The sequence below is a fragment of the Schistocerca nitens genome, chromosome 7 (assembly GCF_023898315.1).
Source record: "Schistocerca nitens isolate TAMUIC-IGC-003100 chromosome 7, iqSchNite1.1, whole genome shotgun sequence".
NCBI lineage: Eukaryota > Metazoa > Arthropoda > Insecta > Orthoptera > Acrididae > Schistocerca > Schistocerca nitens.
The window spans coordinates 517,624,024-517,645,107 of NC_064620.1; the positions used below are offsets into that span (position 1 = coordinate 517,624,024).

Below are 21,084 nucleotides of genomic sequence, written 5' to 3' on the forward strand. Positions count from 1 at the left end.
AACATTCCCCAGGCTGTGGCTAAGCCATGTCTCCGCATATCCTTTCTTTCAGGAGTGCTAGTTCTGCATGGTTCGCAGGACAGCTTCTGTAAAGTTTGGAAACTAGGTGACGAGGTACTGGCAGAAGTAAAGCTGTGAGGACGGGGCGTGAGTCGTGCTTAGTTGGTAGAGCACTTGCCCGCGAAAGGCAAAGTTCCCGAGTTCGAGTCTCGGTCCGGCACACAGTTTTAATCTGCCAGGAAGCTTCACATCAGCGCACACTCCGCTGCAGAGTGAAAAAATCATTCTGGAAACTACCGTATAGCATAACGCTGACTGAAAGTGGTCCTACTCGAACGCAACCATTGAGGCGATATGGATATGTGTGATATCACAAACATTAATTACTATACTTTGCGTCAATGATAGAGAATAGAATAGAAGAAGTGTAGATAACTATCGAAGGAACAGATATAAAGAGAGGAAATTGTAAATCTGAAGGGGATCCCTGTTGTCCTACAGGCGCCGTAAGAAGGGAAGAAGGAAAAGAAAAAGATGCAGTGAAAGGGGAAGTGCTTTGAGAAAAAATAGCAACGAAGCTGTTATGCTAGTGCCATCAGTAACGGCATGATGGTCCCACTGGCATGCATTAGAGGCTTTCTGAGCTGCATCCTAGGCAAATATACAGCTGAAATGATAATGAAATGGACGCCCTAGCTGCATACAGGCGTAGATATACTTCATTGGGGACATGTTGAAAATGCGTACCGCGACCGGGACTCGAACCCGGGATCTCGTGCTTACATGGCAGACGCTCTATCCATGTAAGCAGGAGATCCCGGGTTCGAGTCCGGGTCGGGCACACATTTCCAGCATGTCCCCAACGAAGTGTATCTACGCCTGTTTGCAGCTAGAGTATCCATTTAATTATCATTCCATTTCTAGCAAAGCTGCATGGTAACTGTCCTTTCGGGAACAGATACTAACGTCATATTTAAATATACAGCTACCATACGTGAAATGTGCAAACGAAAGTGTACAAACGACCCGCTGAGGAGTCAAAGTTTCATTCCAGACAAGAGCGTAGATACAGTTAGCAAGAGACGATGGACCGTAGGTAGGGCCTTCTGAGACTGTCACTAACCCAATGACGCATTGTCATCATTAGTCAGGCGGGGTGCGGGGTGCTTCTTCTATCTCAGTGAGTAAGCACTGTGCCCGTGCTGTCCTTGTCAGATAGTACTATGTATATATGAGCGGCGCCAGCAGCTCAGAACTGTACAGTAGTTGTCAAGCCACGCGGGTTAAACTTGGAGCCATGGCGGACACAAAAGCAACTGCTTCGGTCGCCACCCAGTTTCTCGCTGCTTTCGTCGGTAAGTGCTAGGGTAGGGACTCCGTGTACCTGTCTCTTATACGCTCGTCAAAGTTTTGAGATGGCCGAGTCGACACATGATAAGTATTAGGTTTATGAATACGTTCGAAGAGTCTTTTTTTTTTGCATGTCGATATTGCGGTTGCTATGGTTTATATATCGACTGTCATTTTTTATTTGCACTTCACTGTTGCTATTTGAATTTACACTACTTGCCATTAAAATTGCTACACCAAGAAGATGACGTGCTACAGACGCGAAATTTAACCGACAGGAAGAAGATGCTGTGATATGCAAATGATTTGTTTTTCACAGCATTCACACAAGGTTGGGGCCGGTGGCGACACCTACAACGTGCTGACATGAGGAAAGTTTCCAACCGATTTCTCATACACAAACAGCAGTTGACCGGCGTTGCCTGGTGAAACACTGTTGTGATGCCTCGTGTAAGGAGGAGAAATGCGTACCATCACGATTCCGACTTTGATAAAGGTCGGATTGTAGCCTATCGCGATTGCGGTTTATCGTATCGCGACATTGCTGCTCGCGTTGGTCGAGATCCAATGACTGTTTGCAGAATATGGAATCGGTGGGTTCAGGAGGGTAATACGGAACGCTGTGCTTGATCCCAACGACCTCGTACCACTAGCAGTCGAGATGACAGGCATCTTAGCCCCATCGCTGTAACGGATCGTGCAGCCACGTCTCGATCCCTAAGTCAACAGATGGGAACGTTTGCAAGACAACAACCATCTGCACGTACAGTTCCACGACGTTTGCAGCAGCATGGACTATCAGCTCAGAGACCATGGTTGCGGTTGCTCTTGACGCTGCATCAAAGACAGCAGCGCCGGCGTTGGTGTACTCAACGACGAACCAGGGTGCACGAATGGCAAAACGTCATTATTTCGGATGAATGCAGGGTCTGTTCTCAGCATCATGATGGTCGCGTCCGTATTTGGCGACATCGCGGTGGACGCAAATTGGAAGCGTGTATTCGTCATCGCCATACTGGCGTATCACCCGGCGTGATGGTATGGGGTGCCTTTGGTTACACGTCTCGGTCACCTCTTGTTCACATGGACAGCACTTTGAACAGTGGACGTTACATTTCAGATGTGTCACGACCCATGGCTCTACCCTTCATTCGATCCCTGCGAAACCCTACACTTCAGCAGGATAATGCACGACCGCATGTTGCAGGTCCTGTACGGGCCCTTCTGGATACAGAAAATGTTGGACTGCTGCCCTGGCCAGCACATTCTCGAGATCTCTCACCAACTGAAAACCTCTGGTCAATGGTGGCCGAGCAACTGGCTCGTCACAATACGCCAGTGACTACTCTTGATGAACTGTGGCATCGTGTTGAAGCTGCATGGGCAGCTGTACCTGTACACGCCATCCAAGCTCTGTTTGACTCAATGCCCAGGCGTATCAAGGCCGTTATTCGGCCAGAGGTGGTTGTTCTGGGTACTCATTTCTCAGGGTCTATGCACCCAAATTGCGTGAAAATGTAATCACATGCCAGTTCTAGTATAATATATTTGTCCAATGAATACCCGTTTATCATCTGCATTTCTTCTCGGTGTTACAGTTTTAATTTCCAGTAGTGTACATATTGTCATTTTCTCATTCGAAAATAGTGAGTGGACCTATGCATCCTAGGAAATGGAGTGCCAAGTGGGGAAATCTGAACATTTCCGACGTAATCTTCTGTTGGAGTTCAGGATAGGGTGATAGCTGTGAAGGTAGCCAGAAAAATTTTCACTGTGAATGGGGTTAATTTCATCGGAGAGAGGACCACATTTAATGATTTTCTTGTTGTAAGGAGGAACGTTTTGACATTACAGACCCTCCATGTTCAGGAAGGTCGGGGTTTTATAAAGATCGTTTAAACGAATTAGTCCACAGTTGTTCCACGTCAGTGTGCTCGATAACTGTTAAAAGTGATAATTACACCATCGTAAGACATTTGCATGCAATGGAGAAGCTTCAAAAATCGGGTGTATGAGTACCCCGTACTCTAAGCCAAAGTCATAAAAATCAGGGGATGGTTTCTTTTCATCTCTACTTGGTCGTAATCAATTGGCTCGTGAACAACACCACCATTCCTATTCTGAATGGTTACTGGTAATGGGAAATTGTGTCTTTACGCTAACACAAGAAAAAGGGGAGAATGGTTGAGTGCAAACAAAGCAGCAACTCTGCGTAGAAAGATCTTCGTCGATCCACAAAAGATAATGTTATGTATCTGGTGGAACAGTATTACGAACTGCTTCCCCGAGGTGTAGCCATCATTGCAGACGTTTAGTGTTAGCAACTGAGACGTCTTCGCAAGCCAACAACTATGACCACGAAGACTGCTTGAACTGAAACTACTCCCCGATAACGACCGCCTATATTCCGCTAGACTGACAAAAAAACACAATACAGGAGTTTAGTTGAGAAGTAATTCCGCATGCACCTCATTCATCTGATCTTACACCCTCAGATTTTCACCTTTTCCGCTTTCTTTCGAACAACCCTCAAGGAACTTCCTTTCCGGATGAAAATGCGTTCCGAACGTGGTTCGACGAGTTCTTTATTTCAAAAGTCACGTGCTTTCTACAGTTGCTGAATCGAAAAGTTACCCAAGCGTTGGCAGACTGTTGTCAGTAGTGAAGGAGAAAATACAGGGTGATTCAAAAAGAATACCACAACTTTAAAAATGTGTATTTAATTAAAGAAACATAATATAACCTTCTGTTATACATCATTACAAAGAGTATTTAAAAAGGTTTTTTTTCACTCAAAAACAAGTTCAGAGATGTTCAACATGGCCCCCTCCAGACACACGAGCAATATCAACCCGATACTCCAACTCGTTCCACACTCTCTGTAGCATATCAGGCGTAACAGTTTGGATAGCTGCTGTTATTTCTCGTTTCAAATCATCAATGGTGGCTGGGAGAGGTGGCCGAAACACCATATCCTTAACATACCCCCATAAGAAAAAATCGCAGGGGGTAAGATCAGGGCTTCTTGGAGGCCAGTGATGAAGTGCTCTGTCACGGGCTGCCTGGCGGCCGATCCATCGCCTCGGGTAGTTGACGTTCAGGTTTCATAACTAACCTTTTTCGTAGGACTCTCCATACAGTTGATTGTGGAATTTGCAGCTCTCTGCTAGCTCTGCGAGTCGATTTTCCTGGGCTGCGAGCAAATGCTTGCTGGATGCGTGCAACATTTTCATCACTCGTTCTCGGCCGTCCAGAACTTTTCCCTTTGCACAAACACCCATTCTCTGTAAACTGTTTATACCAACGTTTAATACACCACCTATCAGGAGGTTTAACACCATACTTCGTTGGAAATGCACGCTGAACAACTGTCGTCGATTCACTTCTGCCGTACTCAATAACACAAAAAGCTTTCTGTTGAGCGGTCGCCATCTTAGCATCAACTGACGCTGACGCCTAGTCAACAGCGCCTCAAGCGAACAAATGTACAACTAAATGAAACTTTATAGCTCCCTTAATTCGCCGACAGATAGTGCTTAGCTCTGCCTTTTGTCGTTGCAGAGTTTTAAATTCCTAAAGTTGTGGTATTCTTTTTGAATCATCCTGTATTATGAATGACTAAAATCTGTGTATATTAAACTTACGGGAAAATTTACTGCAGGAATTTTGCGCTGAGAAAATTGGTAAAAACTTTTGTAGGAAATGAAAATTGAACATCCCGACGCAATAGTCCTGCATCAATGAAACTCTATGTACATACTATAAATATTGTACACTAAGTATGTTCAGAATAACGTGATCATTCACCCATGGGCAGACAAGCTTCGAGAAGAATTTCAGATCATCGTATAGCGCATGCAGTTGTAGTCTAGTCGTGACGTCATGCATATATGTGGAATATATGATAATTAATCAATGTTGGCCTATAGTACATTCAAATGGAATGCGTCAGGGATGTAACTAGCTACCAGTGTCGTTCAGGTTATATTTGGGAATGTAGCGGAATGTGAAAGGAATAAAAATTAATGGGGTGGAAATTAAAATTGAAAGATTTGCTGCCGACATAGCTGTTACTGAGGAAAACGAACAGAGTCTGTGCAAAACGTTAGCACTTGAAACAGGATCAAAATCAACAAAGAAGATCAAAATAATGTTACGTAAACGATAACATATTGCAGTCGGCATTAAATTTAATGTTATACCTCTTTAACTGTTAGGAAGTAAAATCTGCCCAGATGGAGTAAATCCAGCCAACATAAGGGGCAAAAAATATCGAGACAAAAAACAGGTTTATTAAGAGTTTTGTCTGGGCTATTGCCTTCTATGGCTAGGAACGTAGACAATGGGTGCCTGTGACAAGAGACGTCTGGAGGCATTCGAAATGTAGTCCTAGACGACTATGGAAAAATATTTCGTAATGTAGTCCTAGACGACTATGGAAAAATATTTCGTGGCTATAAAAGTTCACAATGAAGAAATTCGCTGAATGATAGGTCATAAAATATATTTACTATCAATAATACCGAAAATAGATGAATTTTTACCGATATTATAGTTTTCTGGTTAATGTAATGGAAGGACTGATTCAAGGCAAGAGAGGAAACGGAAGACCTAGACTGCAGTACTCCAGACGTATCAGAGAAGTTGTGGGAGCAGGTACATACGATAAAATGAAGTGACTAGCAAAGAACAGAATGAAGAAGAGGAACTGCTTGATATTGGGAAATAAGAAATATATCATAAAGAATAGTGAAGGCTCACAGGGATGGAATTAATAGATAATAGACGCAAAACAGTTCCAGTGAACATGGGGCCACAAACGAAGCGTTTGCGAGACAAATTTGAATGTGTGGATTCGGATCGCTGCTAACTTCAGTACGAAATCTTGTCCTTTCGTAACATATGTATATTTGGAATGTAAACTTTTCGCCGAGCGGTTCTAGGCGCTTGAGTCTAGATCCGCGCGACAGCTACGGTCGTAGGTTCGAATCCTGCCTCTGGCATGGATGTGTGTGATGTCCTTAGGTTAGTTACGTTTAAGTACTTCTAAGTTATAGGGGACTGATGACCTCAGATGCTAAGTCCCATAGTGCTCAGAGCCATTTGAACCATTTGTAAACTTTTCGATTAAATGCCAATCTCATTGGGGTCAAATATTATCCATGCCCCATGTTAGGGGAATGAGGTAAATATAGGATTGGATAAAGGCGCACTTTGCTGCTCTGTAGGACGACGTCTATTGCAACAATACAGTCCGAGATGAACAGGCCGAGGTGAGTCTGCACGTCGGCCTCCAAGAGCGCCTCTGGAATTTTCTGTCTGCGTTCATCTATAAAGTAAAATACATAGCATTCTCGCTGATTCAGCTGAAGGGGAAGTGAATTTTAGACTGGTGTGAAAATATACACGATGATCCCGAGATTCTTTCAAAAAATTCGTAACTCACTGCACACATCCAAGTCGAGAACACGAAGAACACCACTTTTATCAGGTACTAGAGCACAGTAAATTGAAGCAGTTATGTATTTCGTGTTGAGGCGGATCATGGCTGATATTTTAGCCTAACGTAGAAGTTTATATTTCAGATACATTTGAGGCACTGTGTATGTATGCTTAGAGTCGTACGCATACGAAAGTGATAAGTAAGCGGAATATGCGTAGCTTTCATTTTTATCAATTCGCTATATGCTGTTCTACTGTTAATAATTTTCGACAGCTGCGAAACGGAGAATTCCAAGAACAATTTTTACCAGTTCTATGACGAAGTATCCAAAGAACACATGTTTACCGTTACACTCATTAATAAATACTGTGATACTAAAGATAACGCGGCCATAAAGTAGATCACGAATGAAGTTTTGAACATGGCTGCGTGATCAGCGACTATTTACAAAATTAAATTAAAGCAATAACAGCTCTCGGTCGCAAAAAAGAAGTCTTTTGACATAGGATTCGGCACATCTATGAGTGCCTTCATCAGAAGTAAAGCACTCAAACTGGCCTATGACGTAAGTACAAAGTATAGGAAAAAAATTGTTTCAAATTTAAGTACTGACTAGCAGTACAAGAAAGGAACAATATTTACGTGACGCGTACAGTATAAAATAAATATCAAGCGATAAGCCTTTAGTCACAAAATTCTATTTCAAAAATTTTGTGACTAAAGCTTTATCGATTGATATTTATTTTATACGTGACATGTAAGTACTGTTTCTTTTTTGTACCGCTAGTCAGTACCTACATTTAAAAAAATTTTCCTATAATTTTGTACTTATGTTACAGGCCAATTTGAGTGTTTTACTTCTGATGAAGGAACTCATAGTAATGCCGAAACCTAGGTCAAAAGACTTCATTTTTGCGACCGAGGGCTGTACTTGCTTTATTTTTATTCAAATCACGAAAGGTTTTATTTGATTTGCTTGGCAATCAATGCTGTTTCATTACATTACTACGATAGTTTTTATGTACAAAGTCTTTGTAATAGCTATTCTAAAAGGATCTCCTCCCACGATAATAGAATAAATATTTCCATGTTATTTTATGGAAATTATTTGCAGTCGTATTTACACCAGTGATGAATGATAATTAAATCTGCTTAGGTACAAAGACCTGTACAGCTCGATTACAGAATTTCTGTAAAATTATTATAATATTCCTACTGCATGTGCGTTGAAAACAGTGACCTTCCGTATCAGAGATTTACACCATTGGTAACGTGCTCCTAAAATAACGAAAACCCGTTTTCAATTTAGTTTACGGCGATTATATGCAGTCATAGGAGCAAAGACGCACATGGCATAACTTACAATGAACGAATCTTCTATAAAGTAAGTTATAATCTTTCTAGTACATCTTGGGATATAGCTCTTTCCTATGTTACATTCCTACGTAAGATTAATGCATTGAATGTAGAATGCTTCCGTTTTAGATACGTGAAAATGACCTAAGGTCGAAATAGTACAAATGTACATCAAACAGAGAAAATGTCAGTTGGTGGCATCACAAAATCATTTGCAAATTTCATCGCAGCTGCAGACCCTTTCGTAATGAAAATTATAGAACCACTGATGAACAATTTTGGTTCTTATTACGCATTCCTTTTTCTGTTTTTGAATATTCTCCTTCATCATCTAAAATTTTTGAACAAGTTATTCGGTTTTTACATTTTCCGAGATTTTCTGTAGCTTAAGAAGTGTTGCAAAGGTACAGTATTTGTGCTTAATTATTTGTTCAATTAAAAAGCTACACTTCACCGCGGTTCCTATGGTACCTTAGATCCTTTTTATTTACATTTTACTTAACTTCTTACCCACTTGTATTCTAATGTGAAGATCATAGATATAAGGTTTCACACAAGTAGTCGGACAGATTCGTAACAAACCGCTCACCTTATTCTTCGATGCAGTTATTAAATTACTCTTCTGCAAATCGATTGCTGAAACATCTGTATCATAGACTGTTGACAAAAAATTACCTTTCCACTGAATTCACTAACATGGGAAATATGAAATGCACCGTGTCTAATTTCTTTAAGATCGTACTTTCAATACCCATTGAGAATCCTAATGAACAATTAATGCCGACCGCTGTGGTCGAGCGGTTGTAGGCGTTTCAGTCCGGAACCGCGCTGCTACTACGGTCGCAGGTTCGAATCCTGCCTCGGGCATGGGTGTGTGTGAAGTCCTTAGGTTAGTTATGTTTAAGTAGTTCTAAGTCTAGGGGAATGATGACCTCAGACGTTAAGTCCCATAGTGCTTAGAGCCATTTTTGAACAATTAATCCCAATTGTACCAACAATCGAGTTCTTGTCAACCTCACCCCAAAACAGTTATCCTCTATGTTACACAGTTTCCATGTACTCCTTTAGCTTTTTGACTTTCTGTATATGTTGTTAACAGAGGCTCTCAGTCTGAATATGGAGGTTAAAATTTTTATTGACTTCTGCCGATTTACGTTTAATTTTGTGTGATCGCACCAATTTTTCCTATGCCCAATTCTTTTTCTCTCATACAATGATAAGCCAAAACATTGTGGCCATTACCTACCGCGACGTGGTAACAAAATTTGGTAAGCGAAGCAAACACGGACGGGGTATCACCCTAGAGAAATGGTGAAAACCACTGAGACAAGCGACTTTGACAAATGGCTTATTATTATTACTCATAGCCTGTGAATGAATATCGAATGGTCGAATGTTCACGTTCTACTGTCCTGAGCGTCTACGGAAACCACTAGGCACTAAATGGCTGGACGTCCACGACTCGTCACAGAACGTGGGGTTCGGAGTCTTATCTGCTCTGTAAAGTAGGATAGACCTTTGGCATCTCTGCCGAAAGAGCACAACGCTGGTTCACGCACAAATGTTTCGCAACACAGCGTTCATCGTACATTGTTGAACACGGAGCTCCGCAGCTCACCACCCCTGCGTGTTCACATGCGTGCACAGTTTCATCGGGATTCGACCGTCGATCAATGGAAACGTGTTGCTCTTCAGGCGAATCAAAGTATTGCTACATTAGGTCGATTGTCGTCTCCACAAACGGCGTCGTCGAGGTGAACGGCGGCGCGAAACGTTCTGCGTGCCACGGGCGCAGGCTGGTGGGAACGGTATTACGCCATGGGAGATAATATTCTCCTGCGCTTGCATGGCACCTGCGGTAGTAATCGAAGACACGCTGGCAGCTGCCAACCACCAGCATCCCTTCATGCTTAATGGATTCCCCGTCACCTTTCAGCAATATAATTGACCGTGACTCGGAGCCGTAACCGTGCTACAATGGTTTGAGGAGCGTTATAGTGAACTCCCGTTGATATCTCAGCCACTAAATTCGCCTGATGTAAATCCTATGGAATCTATCTGGGTCGCTATCGGGCACCATCAGTAGCCGTTATTTACGTGAATTACACAACCTGGGCGTAGACATCTAACTCCACATACCTTCACAAACCTACCAACAAGCTGCCATATCCGTGATACGTAGAATCAGTGCTGTATTTCGTTCCGAAGTCGGAAAAACGAGCTATTAAGCATGTGGTCATAACGTTTTCGCTTATCAGTGTATATTCTGAATGTGCAGCTACATGTTTTTAACTCTAACCTTCCTGTCTCATATTTACCACTTATTTTCTCTTTTTCAACAAGATGGAGTATGTCCTGATTTTACTGTAGCCTTCTCTATTTTAATTACTTTATTAAATTCCAATTCCAATTTTATGTATTAGCTAAATTTGAGGGAATTACACGTGGGTTCCCCACAAGAACTTATAACTGTGTTCTTGGATCTCACAACAGTTAAGTATCCTAAGCAACGAAAGATGCCGTAAATGATGTTCTTGCACAAGATGGACTCAAAAGAAAAAGGCTCTTCTCAAAATACATTGACGGAAAAAACCGTAACACCAAAAAATAATTAATGTACTGTAATGACATTCCCCGATGTTATTCAATCTGTATATTGAGCAAGCAGTAAAGGAAACAAAAGAAAAATTCGGAGTAGGTATTAAAATTCATGGAGAAGAAGTAAAAACTTTGAGGTTCGCCGATGACATTGTAATTCTGTCAGAGACAGCAAAGGACGTGGAAGAGCAGCTGAACGGAATGGACAGTGTCTTGAAAGGAGGATATAAGATGAACATAAGCAAAACGAGGATAATGGAATGTAGTCAAATTAAATCGGGTAATGGTGAGGGAATTAGATTAGGAAATGAGACACTTAAAGTAGTAAAGGAGTTTTGCTATTTAGGGAGTAAAATAACTGATGATGGTCGAAGTAGAGAGGATGTAAAATGTAGACTGGCAATGGCAAGGAAATCGTTTCTGAAGAAGAGAAATTTGTTAACATCGAGTATAGATTTAAGTGTCAGGAAGTCGTTTCTGAAAGTATTTGTATGGAGTGTAGCCATGTATGGAAGTGAAACATGGACGATAACTAGTTTGGACAAGAAGAGAATAGAAGCTTTCGAAATGTGGTGCTACAGAAGAATGCTGAAGATAAGGTGGGTAGATCACGTAACTAATGAGGAGGTATTGAATAGGATTGGGGAGAAGAGAAGATTGTGGCACAACTTGACTAGAAGAAGGGATCGGTTGGTAGGACATGTTTTGAAGCATCAAGGGATCACAAATTTAGCATTGGAGGGCAGCGTGGAGGGTAAAAATCGTAGAGGGAGACCAAGAGATGAATACACTAAGCAGATTCAGAAGGATGTAGGTTGCAGTAGGTACTGGGAGATGAAGAAGCTTGCACAAGATAGAGTACCATGGAGAGCTGCATCAAACCAGTCTCAGGACTGAAGACCACAACAACAACAACAATGACATTCGGGAAAAGCATTTGTCTAGGTGATATATTAATGTGCTTAACATTGCACTATAACCGGTTAATGTAAACGTAAGATAAGCCATTGCAAATGTGAAATTTTGATACATTAATAAGGGGTGTAACAGCCAGAATGTTGAATGCAAACATGTAAAAGTTGATGCATTGAGATGTAGAGATGCCGGACGTCAATTCCATGGCTGTTGCGCTTGGTCGGTCAATACTCAAAAGGTTAATGCTGGTTTTGGATGAGGCTGGAGCTGTCGCCTGGTGATGTCCCATATGTACTCTGGGGGCAGATATGGTGATTGAGTAGCACCAGGCAACATGCCGATACTATGTAGAGAATATTAATTGCAACAGTTGCGAGTGTTATGATGGAAAACACACCCTAGACTGCTGTTCAAGAATGGCAGTGCAACGGGTCGAACCATCAGACTGGCGAACAAATTAGCTGTGGGTTGCGTGGGGTAACCACAAGTATGCTCCAGCTGTCATACGTAACGCTTCCCTGACCATAACTTCCGGTGTAGGTCCAATGTGCCTAGCACACAGGTTGATAGCATATCCCTCAACTAGCCTCCTTCTGACATACACATGGCCACCACTGGCACCGAGGCAGAACTGGCTTTCGATAGAAAATACAACAGACCTCCACCATGCCCCCCAATAAGCTCTCCCTTGACACCGCAGAAGTCGCAAAAATGTGTGAAATCTTACGGGACTTAACTGCTAAGGTCATCAGTCCCTAAGCTTACACACTACGTAACCTAAATTATCCTAAGGACAAACACACACACCCATGCCCGAGGGAGGACTCGAACCTCCGCCGGGACCAGCCGCACAGTCCATGACTGCAGCGCCTGAGACCGCTCGGCTAATCCCGCGGGGCCAGAAGTCGCAGATGGCGGTGGTTTGTGGTCAGGGGAATGCAAGCTACAGGCGTCTGGCTCGGAGCTGTCCTTGAATCCTCCAGAGGGATACACCGAACAGGATGGTCTTCCTTCTTGGCAGTGCCACGCGGTCGTCCAGGGCCTGGTCTTCTTCCGACCGTACATTCCTGTGACCACCGCTGGCAGCAGTCATGTACAATGGGTACATTCCTTCCAAGTATGTCAGCAGTATCGCAGGAGGAATATCCAACTTCTCGTAACCCTGTCACACGACCTCGTTTGAACTCGATGAGCTGTTGATGATTGCGTCCTTGTCGCATTAAAGGCATTCTTGACGAACACCAACTCACCGTCCCATCTCAAAGGTAACTAACGCTCACTACCGTTACAGTGTGTATTTAAGAAAGAACTAATTTGCATTCCCATAGTGGTGGCTACCAGCGGCAATCTTATGCGACTGGCGCGAAATTTGAATAGACGTCTTTCAGATATAGAAACACGCCTACTGACTTTCGTTCATGTTGTAAGTAGGCTGTTTAGGTTTTTATGTTGGGAACGCCACATAGCGCTCTGTATGAAAACCACTGACTGTGCTGTGTGCAGTCTGTGGCCGGTTTGCATTGTTGGAATATTTGCTATTGTAGTGGTGGGTAGTTGGATATGAACAGCGCGTAGCGTTGCGCAGTTGGAGGTGAGCCGCCAGCAGTGGTGGATGTAGGAGAGAGATGGCAGAGTTTTGAGAGCGGGCGATCTGGACGTGTGTCCGTCAGAAAAAGGAAATTTGTAAGACTGGATGTCACGAACTGCTATATATATTATGACTTTTGAACACTATTAAGGTAAATACATTGTTTGTTCTCTATCAAAATCTTTCATTTACAAACTAGTCCTATCAGTACTTAGTGCTTCAGTGGTTAGAATCTTTTATTTAGTTGGCAGTACTGGCGCTTGCTGTACTGCAGTAGTTTGAGTAACGAAGATTTTTGTGAGGTATGTGATTCATGAAAGGTATAGGTTATTGTTACTCAGGGCCATTCTTTTGTAGGGATTATTGGAAGTCAGATTGCGTTGCGCTAGAAAAATATTGTGTGTCAGTTTACTGTTGATCAGAATAAGTAAAGAGAGAAATGTTTGAGTACGTTGAGTTTTGCTCAGCTATTTGAAAATCAAATAACGTACAGGTTTTCCAGCACTCTCATTTATAAAGTTTTTTCTAAGGGGACGTTACAATGTCGCGTAACTCCTTCTAGGTGTTGCGATTTTTTTCCGTCAGTGTATAAATACGTGACGAGAATTTGCAATACTTCAGTGATACCATTACCCCAGAAGACAACGAGCAGACTTAGGACCCACACTGCATGACGTCTATGTCGAGGAAATATTTGACAAAATGAGAAGAAGAGTATAAAAGATGTCCAGGAAGATAACAGTTCTCTAGCAAAGTTCAAAGGCTTTTAACATCCCTCTGACGATGAAAAGAGCTGTATGGCAGAAAAACAGAAAATTAATTGTGTTTAAAATGTTGTTTTCATACGGACAACACAAAGGAAAGCGGACAGAAGAACCGATTCTTTCTATGCACACGCACCAGAGTACCATCAGAGATCGTCTGCTAGTCACCTCATCATATTAACAAAGTCTCACGTACATCGTTTCTTAGCTGGCCCATTGACAAAGAAAATTGCAGAGTTTTTCTCTGTTGTTAATATCCGCGTGTGGAAGGGACTACCCTGCACTCTGCGAACAATTCAGGGACCTACTGCACTTAAAGAAAAGGCCAAAATACTGAATTTTATCAGTAAAAACCCTTTTTTTCTGCCAATTAAATTGACAGACGTGGTCGGATTCTCCCTGTCAAAAAGTAAAGCAAATAATCCCATATTCTCCCAGTTCTGCGTCTTTCTGTATTTGCTTCTCATGCTGTCACTACATTTTCTGTCCGCCTGTCTTCGTTGCTTGCGTTCTTTTACTATATTGCGTTACTCTTTCTCTCTCGTCCAACGTCCACTGCCGCCATTATACTTCTTCCCGGTCCTTTTTTTCTACTGTAGCTACAACTGTTTGTACTGTTCATGTCATATTTACTTCTGAGTATTACTCAATAGATAGGAGACTACTCATAGGATGTGTGCAGTAATTAACATTAAGTAAAATGTGAAAATGATTGGCTAGATGTAAAAGATGGCGAAATGACCAAAATCTTGCCAGGATAAAAAGGTAACGACGTACACTCCAGTCTCATTGATATGATCTACTGTCGAAAACCTGAGTAACACTGTAAGTAGGCTGTTTAGGTTTTTATGTTGGTGACGCCACGTAGCGCTCTGTAGTAAAATCGCTGACTGCGTTGTGTGCAGTCTGTGGCTGGTTGGACTCATTGTTGGATTATTTGTTAGTGTACTGTTGTGCAGTTGGAGGTGAGCCGCATGCATTGGTGGATGTGGGGAGAGAGTTGCCAGAGTTTTGACGGGTTACTATGAGCGGAAGATTTGGACGTGTGTCAGTCAGAAAAAGGAAATTTGTAAGACTGGATGTCATGAACTGATATATATATATATATATATATATATATATATATATATATATATATATGACTTTTGAACACTATTAAGGTAAATACATTGTTAGTTTTCTATCGAAATCTTTCATTTACGAACTATACGTATCAGTAGTTAGTGCCTTCAGTAGTTAGAATCTTTTATTTAGCTGGTAGTATTGGCGCTGCCTGTATTGCAGTGGTTCGAGTAACCAAGATTTCTGTGATGTAAGTGATTCGTGAAAAGTATAGGTTATTGTTACTCAGGGCCATTCTTTTGTAGGGATTGTTAAAAGTCAGATTGCGTTGCGCTAAAAATATTTTGTGTCAGTTTAGTGATGATCGGAATAAGTAAAGAGAGAGCTGTCTGAGTACTTCAGTTTTGCTCAACTGTTTGAAAATCAAATAAAGTAAGAGTTTTTCCAGCACTGTCATTCTTTACATACAAAGGGGAAGTTTCAACAAATGGCTCTGAGCACTATGGGACTTAACATCTATGGCCATCAGTCCCCTAGAACTTAGAACTACTTAAACCTAACTAACCTAAGGACATCACACAACACCCAGTCATCACGAGGCAGAGAAAATCCCTGACCCCGCCGGGAATAAGTTTCAACACCTTTTACTACGCGGACCGCTGTGAGAAGTGCAAGAAGAGATTCTTGAGATTCTGGAGAGGGATGTGGAGCCATTCCGACTCCAGTGGAGTGGCCATTTGCTTAAGGTTTCTCGGTTGAGGCTCCACGACGCGAACATTCCGCTAGAGGTGGTCCCAGAGATTTTCGGTTGGGTTTAAATCTCGGGAAAAAGTGGAATAATCGAATTCCATTAATGGCCACCTGGGGAAGTTCAGCCACCGAGCTACAACTCTTTTCATATGACGCAACATTGGGCTACTGGAGTTTCGATGGCTATGAAATGGTGGTGAGAACAACACATTACCTAGTCCCCGAGTGGAGAAAATCTCCGATCCGGTCGGAGTACGTCCTGGACTCTGCATGACAGTCAAATGTGCTGACAACTCAGCTGAGGAGACGGACTTAAATCTTGGAAGTCTGTCAAGGGGAGTCCGGTCAACCCATTCTGGGGCTCTTTGAACTACGCACGTACACTGCGAGTCGTGTGTCACGTGGCATTGTCCTGCTGGTAGATGCCATCGTTACGAGGGAAAGCATATTTCATGCAGAGGTGAACATGGTCTCCGTAAACAGATGTATACTTGTATTGATCCATTGTGCCTTCCAGAATGACAAGATCATCCAGAACATCTACATCTACATGGTTACTCTGCAACTCACACTTTAAGTGCCTGGCAGAGGATTCATGGAACTACACTCCTGGAAATTGAAATAAGAACACCGTGAATTCATTGTCCCAGGAAGGGGAAACTTTATTGACACATTCCTGGGGTCAGATACATCACATGATCACACTGACAGAACCACAGGCACATAGACACAGGCAACAGAGCATGCACAATGTCGGCACTAGTACAGTGTATATCCACCTTTCGCAGCAATGCAGGCTGCTATTCTCCCATGGAGACGATCGTAGAGATGCTGGATGTAGTCCTGTGGAACGGCTTGCCATGCCATTTCCACCTGGCGCCTCAGTTGGACCAGCGTACGTGCTGGACGTGCAGACCGCGTGAGACGACGCTTCATCCAGTCCCAAACATGCTCAATGGGGGACAGATCCGGAGATCTTGCTGGCCAGGGTAGTTGACTTACACCTTCTAGAGCACGTTGGGTGGCACGGGATACATGCGGACGTGCATTGTCCTGTTGGAACAGCAAGTTCCCTTGCCGGTCTAGGAATGGTAGAACGATGGGTTCGATGACGGTTTGGATATACCGTGCACTATTCAGTGTCCCCTCGACGATCACCAGTGGTGTACGGCCAGTGTAGGAGATCGCTCCCCACACCATAATGCCGGGTGTTGGCCCTGTGTGCCTCGGTCGTATGCAGTCCTGGTTGTGGCGCTCACCTGCACGGCGCCAAACACGCATACGACCATCATTGGCACCAAGGCAGAAGCGACTCTCATCGCTGAAGACGACACGTCTCCATTCGTCCCTCCATTCACGCCTGTCGCGACACCACTGGAGGCGTGCTGCACGATGTTGGGGCGTGAGCGGAAGACGGCCTAACGGTGTGCGGGACCGTAGCCCAGGTTCATGGAGACGGTTGCGAATGGTCCTCGCCGGTACCCCAGGAGCAACAGTGTCCCTAATTACTGGGAAGTGGCGGTGCGGTCCCCTACGGCACTGCGTAGGATCCTACGGTCTTGGCGTGCATCCGTGCGTCGCTGCGGTCCGGTCCCAGGTCGACGGGCACGTGCACCTTCCGCCGACCACTGGCGACAACATCGATGTACTGTGGAGACCTCACGCCCCACGTGGTGAGCAATTCGGCGGTACGTCCACCCGGCCTTCCGCATGCCCACTATACGCCCTCGCTCAAAGTCCGTCAACTGCACATACGGTTCACGTCCACGCTGTCGCGGCATGCTACCAGTGTTAAAGACTGCGATGGAGCTCCGTATGCCACGGCAAACTGGCTGACACTGACGGCGGCGGTGCACAAATGCTGCGCAGCTAGCGCCATTCGACGGCCAACACCGCGGTTCCTGGTGTGTCCGCTGTGCCGTGCGTGTGATCATTGCTTGTACAGCCCTCTCGCAGTGTCCGGAGCAAGTATGGTGGGTCTGACACACCGGTGTCAATGTGTTCTTTTTTCCATTTCCAGGAGTGTATTTTCATACTACTCCTTTACCATTCCACTCTCGAATGGCGCGTGGGAAAAAGGAACACCTAAATCTTTCCGTTCTTGCTCTGATTTCTCTTATTTTATTATGATGATCATTTCTCCCTACGTAGGTGGGTGTCAACAAAATATTTTCGCATTCGGAAGTGAAAGTTGGTGATTGAAATTACGTGAATAGATATCGTCGCAAAGAAAACCGCTTTTGTTTCAGTGACTGCCACCTCAACCCGCGTATCATATCAGTGACACTCTCACCCCTATTGCTCGATAACACGAAACGAGCTACCCTTCTTTGCACTTTTTCGATGTCCTCCGTCAATCCCATACCGCGCAGCAATATTCCAGCAGAGGACGAACAAGTGTAATGTGGGCTGTCACTTTAGTGGGTTTGTCGCATCTTCTAAGTGTTCTGCCAACAAAGCGCAGTCTTTGTTTCTACTTCCTCACAACATTATCTATGTGGTCTTTCCAATTTAAGTTGCTCGTAATTGTAATACCTAGGTATTTAGTCGAATTGGCAGCCCTTAGATTTGTGCGATTTATCGTACACCCAAAATTTATCGGATTTCTTTTAGTACCCGTGTGCATGACCTCTCACTTTTCTTTGTTTAGTGCTAACTGCCACTTTTCGCACCTTACAGAAATTCTCTCTAAGTCATTTTGTAATTGGAATTGATCGTCTGATGATTTTACTAGACGGCAAACTACAGCGTCATCTGCAAACAGTCTAAGGGGGCTGCTCAGATTATCACTTAGATCATTTATATAAATCAGGAACAGCAGAGGGCCAATGACACTACCTTACGGAACGCCAGGTATCACTTCTGTTCTACTCGACCTCTACTGTGACCTCTCTGAGAGGAAATCACGAATCCAGTCACACAACTGAGACGATACTCCATATGCACGCAATTTGATTAATAGTCGCTTGTGTGGAACGGTATCAAAAGCCTTCTGGAAACCTAGAAATATGGAATCGATCTGAGATGCCTTGTCGAAAGCACTCATTACTCCATAGGAACAAAGAGCTAGCTGTGTTGCACAAGAACGATATTTTGGTTATGTATCAATAAATCATTTTCTTCAACGTGATTCATAATGTTCGAGTACAGTATATGCTCCAAAATCCTACTGCAAATTGGGGTCAGTGATATGGGTCTGTAATTCAATGGGTTTCTCCTATTTCCTTTCTTGAATATTGGTGTGACCTGTGCTACTTTCCAGTCTTTAGGAACAGACCTTATAACACTACCGTCTGCTACTGCTATACCATAACCTCGAAACTGGAGGCAGTTTGTAAAATAGAAGTATTTTGTTAGAGTAATTGTGGTATAAAGCAACACAGCAGTGTTACCCTCTGAGAGGAATTTTGTTTTCTTGACCGTGTTGTACCTAACGGAGGTGGCTTATTGGAACTGAAAGTCAGATTTACTTAAAAATTCAAACGGTAACAAATAATATTTTATCTAGCTACACTGTTTAAAGAATAAAAGAAACGGTCGCCAGCCTAATTAGGCAAGAGAATGATTAACATTCTTGTTTAAGAAAACAGTTATTAGTAACTTTAACGGACACCTATTTTACCACACGCAAGTGCAATGAAGTCTGACACCTGCATATGTTCACGGTTAAGACTGGAAGCTGACAGAGCAGGACAGACTATTTACATAAATATAACAGATAACGAAACACACTATCACTTTCAGGGCTTGTTCAAACTGAATGGTCTTTATAACATTACTATTAATATTCACTGCAGAATCGTTAATTGGACATAGGTTCAGTATTGTTGTTCAAACATTTTCCTAGCTGACATAAAATTATGAATGCATTTCACTGCAAAATTATGAACTGCTCACAGGTTAAATATTTCTCAACTAAATACTATTTATTTAGAATGAAAGTTAAATGGAATTCACTAACAGATTACTTTTCACTGCCTTTTGAATAAAGAAGTTATTGTTTTCATAGATACTTGTCTTTCTATTACTCGTTGTGCAGTATGAGCACAATAGGCAAACTATGGATCCTGTTACAACATTAATATGTACTTTTAATACCCAAGAGAGACAAACAGCAAACAATGAATATTTAACTTTCAACTATTGCAGTTTTCCACTTTTACTACAGTGAAACACAATGTTGACAAATTTGCAAGAAAATGACTCACCTTTTAAAATTTACTACAGGCAGCACTATGATCATTAACCAAACAAAACTTTATAAGCCTCAGTTTTAAGAAATTTTAATTTTTAAAAGAAACAGCAAATTGTCTTTATTACCACAGTTTTCTACTTTCAAGTAAATGATTAAATAGATGACTTTGACACTCCAAAAAAAAACTTTAAATTGAACTGTTTCCATGACTGGGAGGCTTTCATTTTTTCGACAAACTAGGAAACTCGGTAATCATAGTTCAAATGGAGAGGTACCTGAGAGGTGTTGTGATAGGGAAAAAATCAAGGTAGGTACATGAATTACCTTATATTTGAGCACACTGACACATTCAATAAGCTGATCCTTCACTGTACATTATTATAGTATTCCGTTACAGTGATTGCGCAATGTGGTGGCAACTGCATGTTGGTAGGTGGATTTGCAGGCAGAATTGCTGGACTCTGTCCATTCTTGGTGGCGATGATGGATACCAATTCCAGAATCGTTCCAGCTATTTATCCATCCATCCGAGGCACTGGAAAGTGGTAGAAAAAGCCTCTCTCCGAAACAGCACAATATACAACTTTTACATGTGCAGTGCACAGATTGGTAGCTCGTCCCCGACTGACTCTTTGTTCCACCTTTTCTACCTAGCCAACCACAACTTGCTCGCGCTACTAAGTTCCGTTCCCGAAGGGAACCATACTACCTCTTACATACCACATAACTAAGAATCCTAAGTGAAGGTCAGCAGTTTACATAACAGCAAACAAACATTTTAAATAAAATGGAACATTCGCACATATTATTATTTCTACACAAAATTATTTGAACAAATTCCAAATATACAGGGTGAGTCACCTAACATTACCGCTGGATGTATTTCGTAAACCACATCAAATACTGACGAATCGATTCCACTGACCGAACGTGAGGAGAGGGGCTAGTGTAATTGGTTAATACAAACCATACAAAAATACACGGAAGTATGCTTTTAACACAAACCTACGTTTTTTTAAATGGAACCACGTTAGTTTTGTTAGCACATCTGAACATATAAACA

General features: G+C 42.6%; 1 protein-coding gene across 1 annotated transcript in view; it reads left to right on the forward strand.

The window, feature by feature from the left end:
• The first annotated feature begins 1,278 nt into the window (after positions 1-1,278).
• LOC126195064 (facilitated trehalose transporter Tret1-like) overlaps positions 1,279-21,084 on the forward strand; it is a 28,479-nt gene continuing 8,673 nt past the window's right edge. Inside the window, exon 1 of the mRNA XM_049933510.1 lies at positions 1,279-1,355. Coding sequence (XP_049789467.1) covers positions 1,298-1,355 — 58 coding nt within the window. The 5' untranslated portion in view covers positions 1,279-1,297. The remainder of the gene's footprint in view (positions 1,356-21,084) is intronic.